Here is an 18,017-nt window from a genome sequence, read left to right on the forward strand (position 1 = left end):
CGTGTTGTCGCGCGTAGTCGCGTTGACGGCCAAAGCGCGCTAGTGGCTCGACGTGCATGGTGGCCCGCAGTGACGAAAGCGTGGCCGCACGCAGGGGAGCTCGACACCGGCCCTGCTTGTCTACCTACATTTTTCTATATTCGCTGCAGTCTCGGGCAACCTGCGCCGTCTTTCTGAGCCCTCTATCCACCTCGCCGCCCCTCGTGACCTCTTCGACCTCGCATGCCACGGGTGCCTGCGATGACGTTGTGAAGCTTGCCAATCACCAGCTTGCATTCACCCACGACCTCTGCCCCAGAAGCCCCCAAGTTCTGAGAGGAGCACGATTCTCGACCCCCGCACATCACTCGCCTTGTCATGAGAGCATAGGGTCTGACTAGATCTGATCTAAGCCGCCCCTTCCCACTGTACGCTCTCTTGTATGATATACCGCCTCTGCTCCGACCATGGCCCGGGGGCACTCCCAGCGATATACAGCAGCTAACAGGCATGACGGCTGCAGGTTCACCCCCGCGTCCCTTCAAGAGACCCCTCCACCGCCGAACCCCCTCTAGCCTCGAAATCGTCCAAGAGGAACTGCCCACCATGGCGACCCCCGAAGATGCAGATATAGGCGGCATCCCTAAATCCAGGTCGGAACCGCAGCTGGGAGTCTCTGAGCTTTCGGCCCGTCCGACTCCAGGCGACTCTACGCTGCTGGATGAGCCTGTATCCTCCGCAAACCAACCACTTTCCACGCCTGGTCTCTCCCGCTCTGCCTCGTTCTCCAACAGCTCCTACCACGATGACTCCGACGTCGAAGATGCCGCCTTCTTCCCGCCCGTCGAAAAGCTCACCATGTTCGACTTTGTCGAGAACCTCGCCCTGTCGCAGCGTATCGAGAAGATCCAGAGCTCCATCGCCTCCCAGACAGAGAAGATCAAGAATCAGGCCAAGAACCGGGGCATCACAAAAGACCGCGTTGTGGAAGAATGGCGGCGCAGAGTGCCGTCGGAAGCAGAGCAGCTTGAGAAGTACAAAAGACGCATGCGCCATTCGGTCGACCGCCTGAACCGCCGCTGGAACGAGTCGCTCACCGTCACTGCGCGCGAAAAGGCCTCCTTCATCGCCGCCGTCATGAACATCTTCGTCTCAGGATACCTGGTGGGCTGCCACCCTGACCTTTTCCCACATTGGTACACCGCTCAGCTGCTCTACTTCATGCCCATCCGCTTCATGACCTACCACAAGAAGGGCTACCATTACTTCCTGGCCGATCTGTGCTACTTTGTCAACATACTACTGGTTCTGAGTGTGTGGGTTTTCCCGCAGTCTAAGCGCCTGTTCATCGCGACATACTGCCTCTGCATGGGAAACAACGCCGTCGCTATTGTCATGTGGCGTAACTCGCTAGTCTTCCACAGCATGGACAAGGTCGTCAGGTAAGGAGCGCATTCCTCTAACATTAACCACCTACTAATTTGCCTAGTCTCTTCATCCACATCATGCCCTGCGTCACGCTGCACTGCCTCGTTCACCTGTTGCCCCCAGAATACCAGCAAGAGAAATATCCCGCTATTTACGACATTCGTCACTCAGACCCAACCTCGCCTCACCACTACAACCTACTGCAAATGATGGTCTGGGCCACTTGCCCATATGCTGTCTGGCAGGTCGCCTACCACCTGCTCATCACAGTACGTCGCCGCGATAAGATTGCCGCCGGCCGACCTACTAGCTTCACATGGTTGCGCAAGTCATACGCCAAAACCTGGATCGGCAAGATAGTCCTCTCGCTGCCCGACTTCATGCAAGAGCCTGCCTTCATGTTCATCCAATACAGCTATGCTGTCGTCACCATGCTACCCTGCCCCGTCTGGTTTTGGTATCGCTGGCCGAGTGGTTTGTTCCTCACCGTTGTCTTCATCTGGAGTGTCTACAACGGCGCAACCTTTTACATCGACGTCTTCGGCAACCGCTTCCAGAAGGAGCTGGAACAACTGAAGAAGGACATGGCAAAGTGGCAGGCGTCGCCTGAAGGCGGTTTCACGCCCTTCACGCCAATGGAAGGGGGCAACGAGAAGCAATTAGGTTACATCCCTCCTCTCGAAGGCAGCACAAGCGTCAAGCCAGTGGACGGAGATACAAGAGAGAGGAAGTAGCTTGCTAACAAGCCATTTCATTAACAGATTCACGACGACCATGTAACTGCGCAAATCCTGTTTTACGTACTGTCTACACGATTCCAGAATGAGACGATGTAGGCGTTTGATTTGCTTCAAGTAGTTTGCTTTCCGTACTTGCGTTTGAGGGCTGCATCCGCACGCGTTTGATTTGTTGCATTGCCTAGACTGGTTGGTTGGTTGATATACCCCCTTTCCTTCGCTAAGTCTTGTCATTCTCGATTATAGCTTACTCTTAATGCTCAAGTTTCTATATCATTCTCACAACTCGGTCTTTCTCAGCATATCTATATACGCCATTGCTGTACAAACGTTGTACCGAAATACATACTAACGACACAGTATCCATTTGCTTATATATATATAGGATTACCGTATCCTGTCCTATTATATCAGAGCTTTTCTCCTTCTTGACGGACCAGGCATCAATTTCGTCTCGCCAGCCGTCATGTCCTTACTCGAAAGCTCGATCCCCACACGCGCCTTCAGTCTTTAAGATACGTACAGAGTCCATTGCAATGGTCAAAGTCGCAATGGTGGTACTCTTCCGCAGCGGGTGGAGGCGAAGGACGAGGCTCTTGCTCTTCACCCCTTGTCTCACCGCGGTGTCCACGCTGGTCTTCAAGTCGCCGAACTAGAGCTTGGAACGCATTCCAGGTCTCTTCTCGTCCCCGTCTCTCTCTCTCTACCTCACTGGTCAATCCGAGTGCGTGCCGTCGCATGGTTCGCATAGTATATTGGAATTCTTCGCGGATTTCCCGGGCGTGCTGGGTTGCTGCTATGGCGACTGCGGTTGCGGCTACAGCCTGTTCTGCAGCTTGGTCTGCGAGTTGGGATTGAGCTTGGGCATAAGCGTGAGCTTGAGCCGCTATCGCAGCTTGTGCTTGAGCGTTCCTCGCAGCTTGGGCTTGGGCATGTGCCGCGTGTTGAGCTTCTGTTTCGGCTTCCCGTGTCTGTTTCCTCGCAATAGTGGCGTTGATGGTGTTGGTGGTGGCATCCTCGATGGATGTTTGGAGGCGAGATGGTGATGACATTTTTAGTGTGTTGGTATCTCGCTTTGTGTGGGTGGATGTTATTGGGTTGCGGTCCGAGAACATCTGCCACAGGAAGGATTTTCCATTTTTTTTATCTACTCGAGGAGTCGGAGATGCTGGTCACTACTTGAAGTCTGCCGTTTTGGAAGTGGCTGAGCTTTCTTTCACAGCACACGTTCTCCGCCTCTAAAAGCCGCGTTCACCAAGCTTCCACTCGTATCCCACCGCATTTCATCTCCTCAACCTCGATCTGGACCCCCAATCTAGTGAAAGTACTTCCAAGTCACCCCCCTCGTTACCGCCCACCCCTGATCCAGCGCTTTCACAACCCCCTCATCCAGCGGCCCCTTCTCAAAGTCCTTGAGATTCATCTCCAACTGCCCCTTACTACTCGCCCCAATGATAACCTTGTCTCCAAGCTCTTTCTTCAACTGACTATGATGCATCATCCACCGAAGCGCCGTTTCACTCTCCGTCTGCCCTTTAGGTAATTCAGACCGCAGGCTCTCGATCGCAGTGAAGAACTCGTCGTTCCAGTAGCGCGCGCGGTACATCTTGCCTTGCATGCCTGTGAAACATTGATGTCAGCTCTAAATCACCCTTCATCCTTGTAGGAGATAGATTATTGCAAGGTATCGACTTACGGTTGGCATCAAATCGACTTCCAGCCTCCAGAGCTTCATTCTGCGTCTCGCGCTTGTACCGTGAGGTCAGCCACCCCCCTGCCAATGGATTGAATGCGTAGAACGACATGTTGTATTTGCGCAGACAAGGGAGCAGTTCGTGTTCGATGCTGCGGTGGAGTGCGTTGTATACGCCTTGGTAGACGCTGGGTAGCTGGTATCCGTTTGCCTTGCAAATCTCGCAAATTGCTGCGACTGTGGTGAACGGTTAACATGGGCATCTGATATTAAGAAATAAGGGGAGGGTTAGAAAGGGACAGGACGCATGCATGAAGTGGACTAAACATACCCTCCCAAGCCATAAAATTACTAACACCCCACCTCTTAAACTTCCTCCCCTCCTTGCCATTCCCACTCCCCTCCTCAAACAGCTCATGCACCGCCCTCGCCGTCTCCTCAAGCGGCACACTCCGATCCGGCGCATGCAGATACCACAAATCCACGCCCTCGGCTCCAAGCGCAGTGAGACTCTCCTCCAAACTCTTGCTCATGTCCTCCTTCCTGGAGTGAGTCGGTGTACGACCGAAAAGCCCATGGACGTTGGGGAAGAACTTCGTATCCATCACTAGACCGCGCTTCTGCCATGAAAGATTGCCGAGGTATTCTTCCGATGTGCCGTCCTGGGTTTGTCAGTTCGGTGGGGAAAGGAGGGCGAGAGGGAATGGGTGTGCGTACGCCATAGAAACGACTCGTGTCTACTTCATTGTGGCCGTAGGATTGGAAAGTATCGAGGATAGCCGCGCAGTCGTTTAGATCCGAAGTGCGGACCTGTTCTTCGCCTTCGCGGCCGAAGGTCATGCAGCCGAAGACGATGTCGAGGGGGGTTTTGGATGACATGGTTGGTAATATTGTCAACTTTTCCGTTGTTACGATCTCGATTTTGGGTACATGGATATTTTGGATGTTTGGGTTACTTATATTTCTGGCAACGACATCATTACACATCTTCCATGTGGAGCTGTGGAGATAAGTGGTCATGATATGCAGGGTCTTGGCGGAGTTTGACGGAGTTAACGCGGGTTACAACTCGGGACTGGACGTAAGACTATACGATGTTGATCGGCACTGCGTCCTTTTCAAACGATGGGTTCAACGCTTGATGCAAGCTTGTATAACTATCGTGACTATGGGGCTTACTTGACATTTTGGGACGGAATTAGTGATGGGTGATCGACTGCGCGTTGAGGCCAAAGGTAGATTTTCGTGAACATGCTGACAAAAGGTTGAGATAGAGAAGAGGTATGCATGTGGTAGTCGTTCACTCGTGAATATTAGATGTGATATTGGTAAAGCTACACCAGCCATCAGGACACCAGTCACGGCCCACTCTTCGCTCTCCACCCCTCCCGTTACAAAGCTTGTTCCAAAGCTTACCGCGTCCCAGCATTAGTAGGATACTGATACGTAACCGGCTCACCCTTGATATCATTCTCCTCCCTCCACTGCAGCCGATCAATCTCACTGACGCCAGGTCCCCTATAAACACTCCCATAAAGCCCACTCGCCCAGTCCTTTCCAGGCCCCTCCTTCGTCGTCTTCGTTGCCTTGCGGCTATACCACTTTCCATACGCCAATAGATAATATAACCTAAAGCTCAAGAAAGCAAACTTGTCGCGCTCGAGATCGGCGGGGTACTGTGCACCGAGATCAACAGCGGCTGCGATACCGCTCATGACAGCGACTTCGTGGGCGTTGATGAGCGTCCATGCTGCTGCGAAACGAGTGTGCTTTCGTCCTTGAAGTAGCCACATCCACGGAACTACGAAGACGTAATGGGTCCAGGAGTGGCAGAGCTGGTGCCACCAGTCCTTGCGAATGATCTTGTCTTTGTTGATCTCGTCGATGCTCCATAGATGGCCGTCGCGCGCCTTGTTGAGGTAGATAGTCTGGAAAATGTGCTTGTCGAAGGGGACGTCTGGTGGGAATTGACTTTGGTAGTTTGTGCAGTCGAAGCACATTTCTAGTTTTGATCGGTCTTGCGGGTACATCTTGATGTAGTACATGGGCTTGAAGTTCTTCTCGGCGTATTGGTTGCGAGCTGTTTGGTCGGCGCCGGAGAGCTCTTTGGCGGACTTTTCTGGGTCGTAGAAGTTTTCGTAGTGCTTATGCATGTAGTCGCTGTCCCAGTGGGTGACGGTGATGTCGTCAGAGAATTTCGCTGAGCCGAGGACTTTCTTCTCGCGGAAGGAGGCGGTGGGTTCTAGGATACGCTTTGCGGTGTCGGCAAGTACGCAGAGAATAATTTCATCGTAGTGCTCTTCCTTCTCTTGCGCGTCGGCGTCGGCATTGTGCTCGTCGTCGTAGGGTACGTGGACACTGTTGGGATTGTGCGAATCAGGCATGGGCGTACGCTTGATCAACCTAACGGTAACACCAGTTTTGTCTCGCTTCACGACCCGAGTTATCTCCGTCGACAGCCTGACATTGACACCTCTCTTGAGTAGATCTTGCCTCCAGCGCTCGTAAAATTCGCTGAATTTGGGGAAAACGACCATAGGCGGCAAATTGCTAGCGATACTGCGTTTATCTACCGGATACCACATGCCGTACGTTGGACTAGTGCAGAGTCGTTCTAGGATGATGCTGGGCACATTTGGCGTCTCGTTTCCAGTTCCCAGGAAAAGTGCAATCATGGGCATGGCGACAGTGTTGGTGAACTCTTCGGAAAACCAGAACATCTTGAATAGAATCTTGATCGGAATCAATGCGAAGAAAATCTCGAACCAACGGACAATCTTGATCATGGTATGGAACCTGCGAATTTCCTTCTGATGGCGCGCAAGAAGCTCTGTGGGAAAGACGTTGGTCCAGAAGATGTCGTCTTTGCCGAAGGAAACTTGGAGGTTGACTGGATCTGCGTGGTGGCCTTGCCTCGCGAACATTGTCATGGTGTGGTGGAAGATGTAGCTTCCTCCTTGAACACCTTGGTTCAGCCACTCGGCGCCATGGCGCTCCTTGTCTACTCCAATGGAAAATGCCTGGCCTCCACAGTAATCTACTGCGTCGATGAGGGTAACATCGAATTTGTCAGGGTGTTCGGAAAGATGGTGAGCACACGACATTCCTGCCTCAAATCAACAACGATGCATCTCGATACACGCGTTCAACATACCAGCCGCTCCAGCTCCCACAACCAGAACCTTCTTCTTTCCATCCTTGTTACCGCCTGCCATATTCGTGGTGGGCAGAATAGGCGTTCTGTCGTTTGAATGTGGCATCGAAGAAAAAGGCTCAGCACTTATGCGACGCGCTGCAGGAGCGCAAGCTACTGCGGGCCTGTATTTGTCTGCAGCTGTCACGACATCAACCTCGAACAAATGCGTCATGAAATCTCAAAGCGGCATGGTCCGATCTTGACTGGCTGCGGCTATCGGTCGATCGTGCATCGCCAAGCGCTCACCAAGCTTCAACACCACGCTAGATGATGATGTCATCCAAATTTGCGAATTAATTCATGACGGCAATATAGGTATCTTGGTGCAATTTCCCTGGTTCCCAACGCGTGACCTCGTGTCTACAGCGTGTGCATCCCCTTTAGCGCCCTGTCTGTCCAATCGTCCACCACGTCGCCTGTCTGATCGCCCGTGTTTTCAGAACGCGACGGAGGATCCATGATGGGGAATGACCCTGGATGTGTCGCCTGACTCAGGTCGAAGAAGTCTAATCCCAAATCGGCCGTCGCGTCTGTATACCAATCATTCCCTATATCAAGTATGTCGGCATTATCCGTTCTTTCCTCGGCGGCCATGTCTACCACACTGTCCAGAGGCCCCTCCTCTGGCACATCCGGTACTGTTGGCGAATCGTTATCCTGAGTAACACCAGTTATTGTGGCGAATTGCAGCGCAATCCGGCCAAGAGTCTTGTACGTAGGTGCGAGCTTCTGCATTCCGCGGACCTGGTCGAGCACAGTGCGCACTGTCGCTTTACGTTCGACGTCTCTCGGTGAATCGGTTTGGCCCTTGGGCCGTGCAAGAAAATCTGCGCATACGATTAACACGGCGTGGAATACGAAGAAGAAGTCTAGCCAGGAGTAACCGATAATCTCGAATATCCCCAGCTCGATGCCGATGGTGATGCATTGGAGGCTTTTGTGTACTGATTCAACACAGTCCTCCGCCAGGATTAGGGTTGTAGACCAGTCTTCTGAAATTGGGGGCGCTTTGTTCTCCAGGAAGCAGACGTTGCTCTCGACCTTTTGTATGAGAAAGTCTCGGGAGATGACACAACGCGTGTAGTAATAGTAGACGTGCAGCAATAATGTCATTGCTTTCAGATCCGGGTGTCCTGGCATGTCTTCTATTGACATGTGCTGAGGTATCTTTGCGAAGAAGTTGTCGCACTCTCGAAGTAGGGCCATGGCGACAGCGATGGTCGGGGATCGCTCTTCGGCAGAAGTTTTGTCGAAATAGGCACGTTGTCGAATGCGGTACGATGTGGACACTAGGTCGGAACAGAGATTCATGAATGCTGCGTTGATGCGCGTCTGCTCTAGCATTGGTGCGTCTGGGACTTTCATCGACATCTCTCGGTCATCAATCACTGTTGGGCGTCCCAATATGCCACACAGTGTCTTTTCGAATATGTAGAGGGACCACCAGACTTGTCGGCGCGTATTGCATTCGATGGGTTCGAATTGGACGTTCGTGCTGTCTCGATGCATTCCCATGGTAATGGCCTGATATGTGTTAGCAGAGCATGGGTGTCCTGTAAAGCAAATAACGTACCATACGTGCAGCAAGACCTATCAGTAACCACGAGCTGCTCTTCTGCCCGATATTATGGTGATGCATGTTGAGAAGAACGAGCGCTTGGACATTGTCCAGACGAGTCGATGTCAGAAGCGTCCGAAAGTAGGTTTTGGCGAAGGCGAGAAACTTGTGGCGAAGTACATTCATTTGGTCGACATCATTTGCTTTTGATTTCTGGCAGCCAAACGACAACACCAATGCCAACGAAACTAGCCACCCCATATCCTTGCACTCTTCGAACAACTGCGTCTTCCGTGAGTACGTAGCCTCCAGCCGGATCTGAAACGTGGTTCTATTGAAAAGGGGAAAGTACACATGTATGTGATCGAAGTAGACTGCTACTAGAGCGTCGGTGATATGCTTTGCGGGTATCAGATCACCAATAGTATCTAGACGTGATGAGTGATCATGATGTTGCGACGGATCGTTTGATGCCTCCCACTCTGTCCTAGATCTCTTGCGGCTGCCATGGCTAGAACCTGGACGCTGACTGTAGGATGGTGGAGCGAATTCATCTTCAGACGGGTTCGTGCTGCTGCGTTTGAGAGCTGAGCCCGATCGGCTCGAGGGGTTTGAGGTGAATGATCGGAGGCCAGGAAAGTCGGCGCCTGATACGGCCTTCCATCGGGACGCGAGGGTGCGGATAGTCGATGCAAGTCGGAAACTACTCGACGGCCCGAAATAATGTGAGGCACCACGATTCGTACGAATGATCTCGTCAGTCTGGGAAGATACTTGTTGCGTTATAGGCTGACGAAGGCGTTCTTTGCTTGTGGACAAGGCAGTAGTGCGCCGAGCAGAGTGCAGGGGATACGTGGTAGTCTGCGAGCCCAAGTATGCAGATGGGACAACTGGCGATGGCTGCAATGAGTGTTGCTGTTGTTGTTGCTGTTCCAGCGAAGAAGTCTGTCTATCGCTACTGCTACTGCTGAAGATGTCTGCGGGAGTAAAGTCGTCGCTCGCGGGCATAGCAATGTTCCTGGTCGTGGCGATCTTGAACAGGGTCTCTGTGTCCTGAACATTCTCATCCGGAAAGAGGCCTTTGACTAGCGACTCAAGGGCTCTGTAGCGTAAGCTGAGGGTCTCCACACTGCCATAGACCCTCTGTTTACGTGGAAGCTTCGATTCACACACCACGCCATTTGCCTTGCAGTCCGCACATGGCACCTCGGCATTTTCGCGTATGCACCGTGCCCGTCGGATTTTGCAGCGGTCGCAGCTCACGAGGGCTCGCTTTCGTGATGACCCTGATTTGGCCGGGCGTTCGGCCATGGCGTCGACTTCGTCGTGAGCAAGATCGGAAAGTGTAGCGGGCGTATTGACGCGCTCGAGATTGTGGAGTTCCGAGATGCGAAGATCGTATGATCACGTCGTCGCGCCCGCTGACAGCAGACCGTGGCCCTCATGCCGCCGACCAGGCCATCGGAGTTGGTTCCGTACCAAAGTTAACGCGCGTCACAATAAGGTTTACTGAGCGCGACCCAACTGGAAGGATCTTCTTTCGTGCTTATTAGAACTATCCCCTCATGCGCTCATTATTTATGCCGTGGTCTTGCCCGACCTCACTGCGCTAGTCTAGATACACTGGAATCCCGTATACAACTGCAGCAGCCCCGTTCAGGTACTTCAGGTAGCAGGCCTTTCTCGCATCTCGCACTGCCTCGTCTAAGCCAACGCCTTTCTGCGGCACCCGACCCGTGTTCGAACGATCATCCACCAATTTGGCAGACTTCTTTCCCTTCTTTGCACTGTCTACGCTTCTTGCAATCTCTACTTCCTCGGCCAATTGCGCAACTCGACCCTTGCCCTTCGCCTTCTTCGCGGGCGTTTTCGCGGGCGTTTTGGATGGTGGCGTATCTTCCTGTGCCTCAGGCCATAGTCCCCATAGTTCGCCCGCTTTGACGGCAAAACGATCGCAATCCTTGTCAGTGACATCCCACAGCATGCCAAGTACTGCTGGTGCGCCCGCAGTAAGATATGCCGCAAGCATACCCGAAGGCTCGAAAATGCCGTTTTCAGTGAGATGTACAGACGAACAACCGAAGAGAAGAGTGGTCGCACAGCCAGGTTTTCTGTCCCCTTCATCTTGCTCGCCGGGATAGAGACGTCGCACTGATTTTGACTTGACGTACTGTGCACCGCTGCCGTGACCGAAATACAATACCAAATCCTTCTCACGCAGTGCATCTTCGAATTCCTTCTCGGACGGTGCGCGGTTGGCGATATGGTTCCAGGGGCCTGCAAGCTCGTCTAGATGCGGTTTGATGGTTTTCGAAGTATGGGACAAGTCTCCGGATGGATTCAGCATGCTTGTACCTCCCGTACTTGTGGCTATGTAATGTCCCGGAGCAGCGTCCTGCTGAGTTGTGGAGGACCGTGCGGAAAGTATTCTTTCGCGAAGGGCAGCAAGGGAAGGTAGTCGCGAGATTGAAAGCGGCTCCAGGCAAGGCAACGACTCCCAGGGGAACGCATGCAAGTTGTTGTCTAAGATGAGTATCGTGTGACGAGAACCAGCGTCAAGCTTGTGGGACGCGCTGTGATAGGCGCGTAGTGCTTCATACGTCTCCACGACCATGGCATCGAAATCGAGCTCGTCATAGGCATTGCGCTCGCCGTTGAACTGGAGGATGTCCACAACGAAGTATATGAGATCCATGAGCGCTTCGTCCAAGTCAAGATCCTCATTGTTAGCGTCGCCCAGCCCAATGAACAACTCCAGTACCCGTGTATCCAAGACTGGCCGCTTTTGAGTGCTCTTCTTCTTACGGGAAGGCAGGTGCTCGTTGAGTATGTCTTCCAAAGCCTTTCGGAATTTAGCTAGGAGAGCTGGCTGACGCTCATGCTGAGAGAAGATGCCCTTGAAGCCACCCAGCCAGATATTTTCCATGTTGATAAGAAGCTCACGAAGTCGGGTGTCCAGAGCTTCGCGTTCGGCCCACCACTGGTGTCTTGCTTCCCTCGAGGCCATGTCCTTGGCAGATCGCGTACTGAAATCACTGAGCTCAATGATCTCATCGAAATCCCTCTTGCCGTCCTCAAACGAGAACTCTTCCTCGTCCATCTCGCGCGAAGCGTGGCGAGCCAACGGTAGGCGCAATACGAAAGGAGACAAGCCACGCTCAAACCGGGTGATGAATAGCTCATCGCGGGCCTCACTAAGTGCCAGAGATACAGCAGACCAAGTTTCCGGAATGATATCAACATACTCCTTCTGAAAGCTGGACACTGAGCTGAAGGCGAAATGCGATGAATCAGCGGCTGGCCATCGCAGGCAGTCATCGCGCGACAGTTGTTGCTTCTCTGCCTCTGTTGATTCTTGCACGAGGCGCAAGGCGTTGACTTTAGGGAGCTCTGAGTGTTGTCAGTATAATGTTTGCCATGTGCCGTGTCTCACATACCACTCATGTAGGCTGCGTATAATGGGTGGAGGGAGCCCGGTAGCTCGGTCCCAGAAACGGCGGACATCAAAACGGTGACATGGCCTAGCGCCATGGAGGTTTGGCGGAACAGGTGATTAGATCCATTGGTAGCACACAGGCTGTGTGCTTCAACGAGTCGTGCACGTGCTTCGCGAAGCGTATCCATAAAGTCCACCTTGGCTTGCTTCTTCGCTCGACCAGTCTTAGTAGTTGCTAAAGATCCCACAGTTGCCTTCTTGGTGGTGGCTGCGTCCGAGAGTCTTCGTTCCTTGAGACCAAACGCAGGAAAAGCGATGGTCGATTCTGGCAGAGTGTTCACTGTGAAGTCTTCAGCAATCTGCTTCGCACTTTGTGCAAGCTTTGCTTTGAAGATAGCCCACATGTGCGACACCTCTTGGCTCAGCCCGGCCTGAAGCTGCTCTGCCTCATCAAGAATGCTGAGGGCTTTATCGAGATCATCGTGAAGAAGGCTAGCAAGGACAGCTCGGTCTCTCATGCTCGCCTGAAAAGCGCACAACGCAGAACACTGTTCGGCGATACTGAAAGCTTCGGCTACTACGGCCTTCCCTATCTGACGCTTAGTCGTTGTGACGGCCTTTGCAGTTGCCCCTGTGGCCTTGGTCCGAGCACCGGCGGTTGTTCTCGCAGCCGATTTTGGTGCAGCTTTGGCAGCGGGTTTACGGCCTCTGGTGGCTGGCTTCGCCGTGACACTCTCTGTAGTCTCTAGAGTCATAGAAGAGACCTGATCAGCAAGCGCATCGACCGAGGGTGACGAAGTCTCCAACGTCTTGATGTACGAGGGTGAGCTCAGCTCCTGGAGAAGCTTCTCCATGAGGTCATAAGACTGGATTTCTTGCTCGTATTGACCGTTCCAGTGATGCATCCTGGCTACAGCTGAATGGTAACCTGCAGTAGACAAGCATTTGCGGGATGTATCGGGGCTCAGAGCATTGAGAATTGTCTCAGCCTTGTCGGGTCTACCGCTCTGGGCCCAACAGTCAGCGCGCCAACTAGCGTTGTCCGTGATGAGAGTTGCGGATCCTGTAGCCAAAGCGACCTTTTCAGCCTGTTCAGCGACATGGATAGCTTCGTGTAACAGACCTTGATGGGCGAAGATCTGGGACTGTTGCATCAGGGCTCGGTATAACGCGGGAACCAAGGACCAGAAGTCAGGCCCGTTGAGAGCATCATGCGTTACAGACATGACAAGAGGCGCAATAGGTTCCTTGCTGTCCACGGTTGTCATTTTCTTCGCATTGGCCCGTGATTCGAGGGCTGCCCAAATGCGACGATTGACTGTGACGCACTGCCTTGCATGCTGAGCCGCTGCCTTGTATGAGCCAGTAGCTGAGGCGAGAAGCGACTGAACATAGGACGCAGCCGCCACGATCTTGTTGAACCGTAATCTACCGGAGAGGGTTGTCGTTGACTTTGCGAGATCCATGAATTGTCGATCGCTGAGCGCAAGAGATTGTGCGTTCGTCATAGTAGTCAGACTGTCCAGTGTTAGTATAGTTCCGTCAAGATAAGACACTGCTCCACATACCATTTGGTGGTATTTCCGATACCCACAAGGTACTCGGCATACGCCATATGCCATTGCAATCTGACCTCTACAGAGGGACCATGGCGTTCGATCAACGCCTCAGCCTTGGCCAAGGATAAACCCGCCTTGCCGGTGTAACCAAGGTGGAGAAACTGCAGACCGAGGGCACACAGCGTGGTGATTAGCTCGGATGCATCAGAGTCGTTCCGTAGCTCTAAAACCTTGACCAAAAAATGCAGGAGTGGTAGAGCAGCGTACTCCTCTCCTTTCGCGTTGAGGAATTCAAGACATGCTTGGAGGTCTTGCAACCAGGTCTCCGTATTGTCGACCCGATCTGTGAGTGCTTCCCATGAGAACGTAGAGCTGACGAGAGACTCCCACGCCGCAAAGCACTGCTTGAAGGTTTCTGTGGGAGGAGAAGCCTGCTGCATCAAGGTCTTGAGATCACGATGCGCTTTTAGATGGGCTTCATAGTGCTTGAGTCCTACGTCTTCACTACTTGCTGTCCGCACGCTGTCGTCGTCTGTGGCATCAAGTGTAGTCAGGTGCTGGGGCAAGATCTGCGGGTCCTGTTGGGAAAGTTGAAGAAGTGTGACAGAGAGCCTCAGATGTCGGATCGGAAAGGTTCCTGGTATGTAAAGCTGTTGCAGTCGTTCGACAAGGATACATATCGACTTGTTGAGGTTGGAGTCCCACTGTCGATTCTTGGACAACGTTCGCAGGTAGAGACCAAGCTGTAACTCCAAGATGGCTCCTCTCGTTCCAGGTTCCAAATCTTCCTGATCGTAGAAGGCTAGCTCATCTGGTTCTTGGGGTCCAAATCGAATGAATGAGTGATGGAGCGTTTTCAACACCCGGACGAGAGCGTCGAAAGATCCATCAGTGCTGAAAACCTTGTGCAGGGATGCTGTAGATGTCTCCTTCGAAAGTTGCTGCAACGCCTCGACGGTAAGGTGATTTCGCATACACTCTTGGAAGGCGATGCGAGAACGATCGATGTGGTTCAGATCCTGCAATGCTTCGCCCAGGTGCTCTAATTTCATTGAAAGAAGCCCACTTTCTCGCTCGGATGGCGACCGGGATTGCAAAAGATCAATCGAGCGCTGCATGGCTACAACAAGGGCTTCGGAATTGCACCGCGCTCTTCGCAGTTGTGAATATAGGGACCAGTATGCATTTGACAGTTTGATCAGGTACGCGCCAACGAGAGAAGTGTTCTCTCCTGCCGGAAGCGTACCGTGTTCGATCTCTTCATCAAATCGGCGTACGATATGTGAGCATTCCTGAAGAATGGTATCAAGCTCTTGCCATTGGTCTTGCGTCTTTATCGTCTGCTTGCAACATGCCATCAGAGAGTCAACAGTACTCTTCGCACATTTCCAGGCCAGGCTAATTCTTTCAGAGTGTCGGTTTTGCGATTTTGTGTCTGATTCAATCGACGATGCAGTACCGAGAAATCTGGCAAAGAAATGCACGCTTGCTGCAATAATTGGTACCGCATGATGTTCGATCGATGTTCTTTCAGAACTTTCCGTGGTTTTCGACGTACTTGCAATGATTAATCGCGTGGCAGCGCGTCGCAGAAAATTCACCTCCGCAAATAAGGTTTCCAGATCGGACACAGATCCACCTAAGCCTCCTTGCAAAACATCAAGTGCAGTAGCAATAGTTTCCTCCAGGTCCGACTTCTTTTCGCCCTTCACAAACGCCTCAAGATTAATGATAGCAATCCGTATCGCTCTTGTTGTTTGCTTGGCTGCGGATGCATCAAGGCTCGAAGCCTCTTTTGACGACCCTAGCCACCGGAGGGCCTGATCAGACAAGCCCGCAGCTTGAGCTAGAGAGGAAAGAGTCTTGTTCGCAGCGGCCGGTGTAGTGGAATCAGTCGGGAGCCCTGCCAGGTCGATGTACAAAGTTTCCGCGAGTTTGAACTTCTTGCTGGATGTGAGTTTTGATCTGCGAGCGAAAGCAACCAAGCACTTTGTAAACGGTTCTAAGAGTTCCCGATCAACGTTGCCTTGATGCTTGGCCAGGCCCCACCACTTTTTCCGGGTGCTGAAGGCCAAGTGTTGTAGAAGAAGTACGGTCTCCGCAGATGGTTGTAGATTGTTAGAGTCTTCTGCGCTCGATATACTCGGGCATAGGGAGAGAATTGTCTGCGCTAGGGACTCCAACTGTCTCGCCGCCTTCGCTTGGCTGTTCGATGTCTTTGCAGTGTGCCAGAGCAGATTTATAGGTGACGAGGAGTTGGTCATTTTCAGATATTCCCATGTGGCTTCGATAGTCCGGGGCCTCTTGAGCTTCGCAATAATGCGCAATGTGTATATCTGGAAGTTCGCTACCAATGGCACAGCAGGGCTCTTCGGGTCGATCGTCGCAAAGTCGAGAAACAACGCAATGCTCTCCTTCTCTGCAGTCCCCGGCTGCGGTAGGCCAGACTTAGGCTCCTCTTTTGCCGGATCCTGGCACAGATATTTATGCAGCTTCTTCTTCAGTCCTCTGAGCTCTTTGACTGCCATGTTGTCTAGGCCCAGTGCGACAAGCTTGCTAATAAGCACGAGCACGCCATTCTCGTACTGCAATTCTTGTGAGTCCTTGCCCAGCACTCTCTGTGCCTCTGTTGTACCCAAGTATGCAAATGCCGTCCTTGCGCACTCTGCTGTTGCGAGAAGACCAGGGTCTGGGCCTGGTGCGAGGAAGGACGAATACGACGACGACCGACGCGGGGCACGTTTTTGGGGCGAGTTATTGAGCTGAGAGACGGATCGCTCTCGAAGGGGCTTCTGGGATACGGAAGAGCTCGTCGTATGACCGAGTCGCGGTCTAGCCGGCTTGCGCGCATCTTCGGCGGTCGTTGGCTTCGATTTGGTAGGGGGGCGAGCAGCGACTGCGGGCAGCGGGTTCTTCAGCGCATCGGCGAGTGTCTGGAGCGTCGTATTGGCAACTTCAGTCGCTAGGACGTATTTCTCCTTTGGCGCAAGCGTCGAGTTCTTCTGCTTGGTGATGTCCGCCGTTGCTGTAGCTGTTGCTGTCGCGCCTCTCCGCCGTGCCGTAGCCTGCACCTTTACTCGGACGTTCTCCTTTTGCGGTGCATCCTCCTCTTTACCGGACAGTAAGTCCTGGAGCGCCGTCACCGTGGTGTTTGTGCATGTCGTAGTCGACCGTAAGTCTGCCTTGATTCGGTCGATGCGCATGCGCGTCGTCTCGTTTTTGGTTGCCATTTTGGATGGCTTGGCGGAATGGGTCTCAGGCGCAAAATTTCAAAAGGCTCGTAGATTATACATTATTAAGAAGACGGGTGCGCTGGTAGGTATGGTGTCGTTCAGTGTCGTCGCGCACGTCACCCAAAGACCGCGGCCAAACAACTCGAAAACACGCTACCGCATCTGGCTAGCGTTGGGCCCCTTCAGCCCTATTCTTGAGAAGGCGCGACCGTTGAGCCGCAAGACCCCTTGTGATTCTATCCATGAGCTTGTGTAACTCTCGCAGTGCGCAAAGTTTCTCCATCACCACCTTCATCTTCTAGGTACAATCTTGTTGCAAAAACCCATCGCTAACTCGACAGACATTGGCTTCCGAGCAACCCGTGCAAGATGCGGCGTGAACCACACCCGCATATGGACAAAAGCCAATATTATGCGAATCTTCAAGCAGAACATTGGCTCATTTCGCACAGCGCATGTTGACGTCGGGCGACCGTCGCAGGAATCTAGGCGATGACACTCCCAGCAACGACCTCCAGGCAGCGGCGTGCATGCGCTATTGGTAAGTCGCCAGAATGACCCTCAGTGTTGGATTGGTGATCAGGAACCCACTTTGAGCTCTAGACAGAGATTGTACGAGCACAGACTGCGACAGACTTGAAGACAAGTTCCGATACCTACTGCCAACAGCATGTATTGGCTGTAGTGACATGTCAACATCTTCACACCGATGCTTGCACAGTTCCAGCCTGTCGGTAGTATTGTATTGAACATTCAACCAGCCAGTCGGTCGTAGATGAGATAGGGATATACGTATTGAGGTCATGATCGACTTCGCGTAAACGGATATTTGTTTCCACCCCAGTGGAATCACGCCACAGCAATGCAGACTTGGCGCTGTTGAACTACGTCTCCCTGACTGAACCTTATTCCAACTATATCCCTCGACGTTTGATATAGCTGTTGCGCAGAATGTAACAGTGTGGGGGGTGGGTTCTCGCCGTTTGTTGGTGGGGCATCTATGGTTTGCTCAATTGGTGCTTAGCAACGTTGGAACACTCTCACTCAGACGTACTTCCGTAGCGAGCTTCTGTGACCTCCGCTATCTGGAAACAGCGCCAAAGCTTTGGTAGCAACAGGGCGTAGTTGTAACAGCTAGTGGTGAGCAGACTCTTGTTGAAACCTTGGCCGCGTCTTGTTTGCTCTACACTGGCTTACG

At 52.7% G+C, this 18,017-nt stretch overlaps 6 protein-coding genes across 6 annotated transcripts; 1 reads left to right on the top strand and 5 right to left on the bottom strand.

The window, feature by feature from the left end:
- Window positions 1-585: 585 nt before the first annotated feature.
- On the top strand, window positions 586-2,141 carry J4E85_001785 (uncharacterized protein; the record flags this gene model as incomplete). The annotated part of the gene is made up of 2 exons (XM_051466069.1): window positions 586-1,421; window positions 1,469-2,141. 2 exons carry the CDS (start codon window positions 586-588, stop codon window positions 2,139-2,141), a joined length of 1,509 nt encoding a protein of 502 aa, XP_051330626.1.
- Window positions 2,142-2,616: 475 nt separating this feature from the next.
- Window positions 2,617-3,196, bottom strand: J4E85_001786 (uncharacterized protein; the record flags this gene model as incomplete). Its single annotated transcript, XM_051466070.1, has 2 exons — window positions 2,617-2,645; window positions 2,668-3,196. 2 exons carry the CDS (start codon window positions 3,194-3,196, stop codon window positions 2,617-2,619), a joined length of 558 nt encoding a protein of 185 aa, XP_051330627.1.
- A 263-nt stretch (window positions 3,197-3,459) lies between these two features.
- On the bottom strand, window positions 3,460-4,716 carry J4E85_001787 (uncharacterized protein; the record flags this gene model as incomplete). Its single annotated transcript, XM_051466071.1, has 4 exons — window positions 3,460-3,764; window positions 3,841-4,074; window positions 4,169-4,499; window positions 4,555-4,716. The coding sequence occupies 4 exons, from the start codon at window positions 4,714-4,716 to the stop codon at window positions 3,460-3,462; spliced, it is 1,032 nt and encodes a 343-aa protein (XP_051330628.1).
- Window positions 4,717-5,249: 533 nt separating this feature from the next.
- J4E85_001788 (uncharacterized protein) lies at window positions 5,250-7,052 on the bottom strand (the record flags this gene model as incomplete). The annotated part of the gene is made up of 2 exons (XM_051466072.1): window positions 5,250-6,943; window positions 6,992-7,052. The coding sequence occupies 2 exons, from the start codon at window positions 7,050-7,052 to the stop codon at window positions 5,250-5,252; spliced, it is 1,755 nt and encodes a 584-aa protein (XP_051330629.1).
- Window positions 7,053-7,393: 341 nt separating this feature from the next.
- J4E85_001789 (uncharacterized protein) lies at window positions 7,394-9,902 on the bottom strand (the record flags this gene model as incomplete). The annotated part of the gene is made up of 2 exons (XM_051466073.1): window positions 7,394-8,557; window positions 8,607-9,902. The coding sequence occupies 2 exons, from the start codon at window positions 9,900-9,902 to the stop codon at window positions 7,394-7,396; spliced, it is 2,460 nt and encodes an 819-aa protein (XP_051330630.1).
- A 298-nt stretch (window positions 9,903-10,200) lies between these two features.
- On the bottom strand, window positions 10,201-16,816 carry J4E85_001790 (uncharacterized protein; the record flags this gene model as incomplete). The annotated part of the gene is made up of 3 exons (XM_051466074.1): window positions 10,201-11,981; window positions 12,029-13,545; window positions 13,596-16,816. 3 exons carry the CDS (start codon window positions 16,814-16,816, stop codon window positions 10,201-10,203), a joined length of 6,519 nt encoding a protein of 2,172 aa, XP_051330631.1.
- Between the last annotated feature and the right edge of the window lie 1,201 nt (window positions 16,817-18,017).

Source organism: Alternaria conjuncta (genome assembly GCF_024043145.1).
Source record: "Alternaria conjuncta strain BMP 0040 chromosome Unknown scaffold_2, whole genome shotgun sequence".
Taxonomy (NCBI): Eukaryota; Fungi; Ascomycota; class Dothideomycetes; order Pleosporales; family Pleosporaceae; genus Alternaria; species Alternaria conjuncta.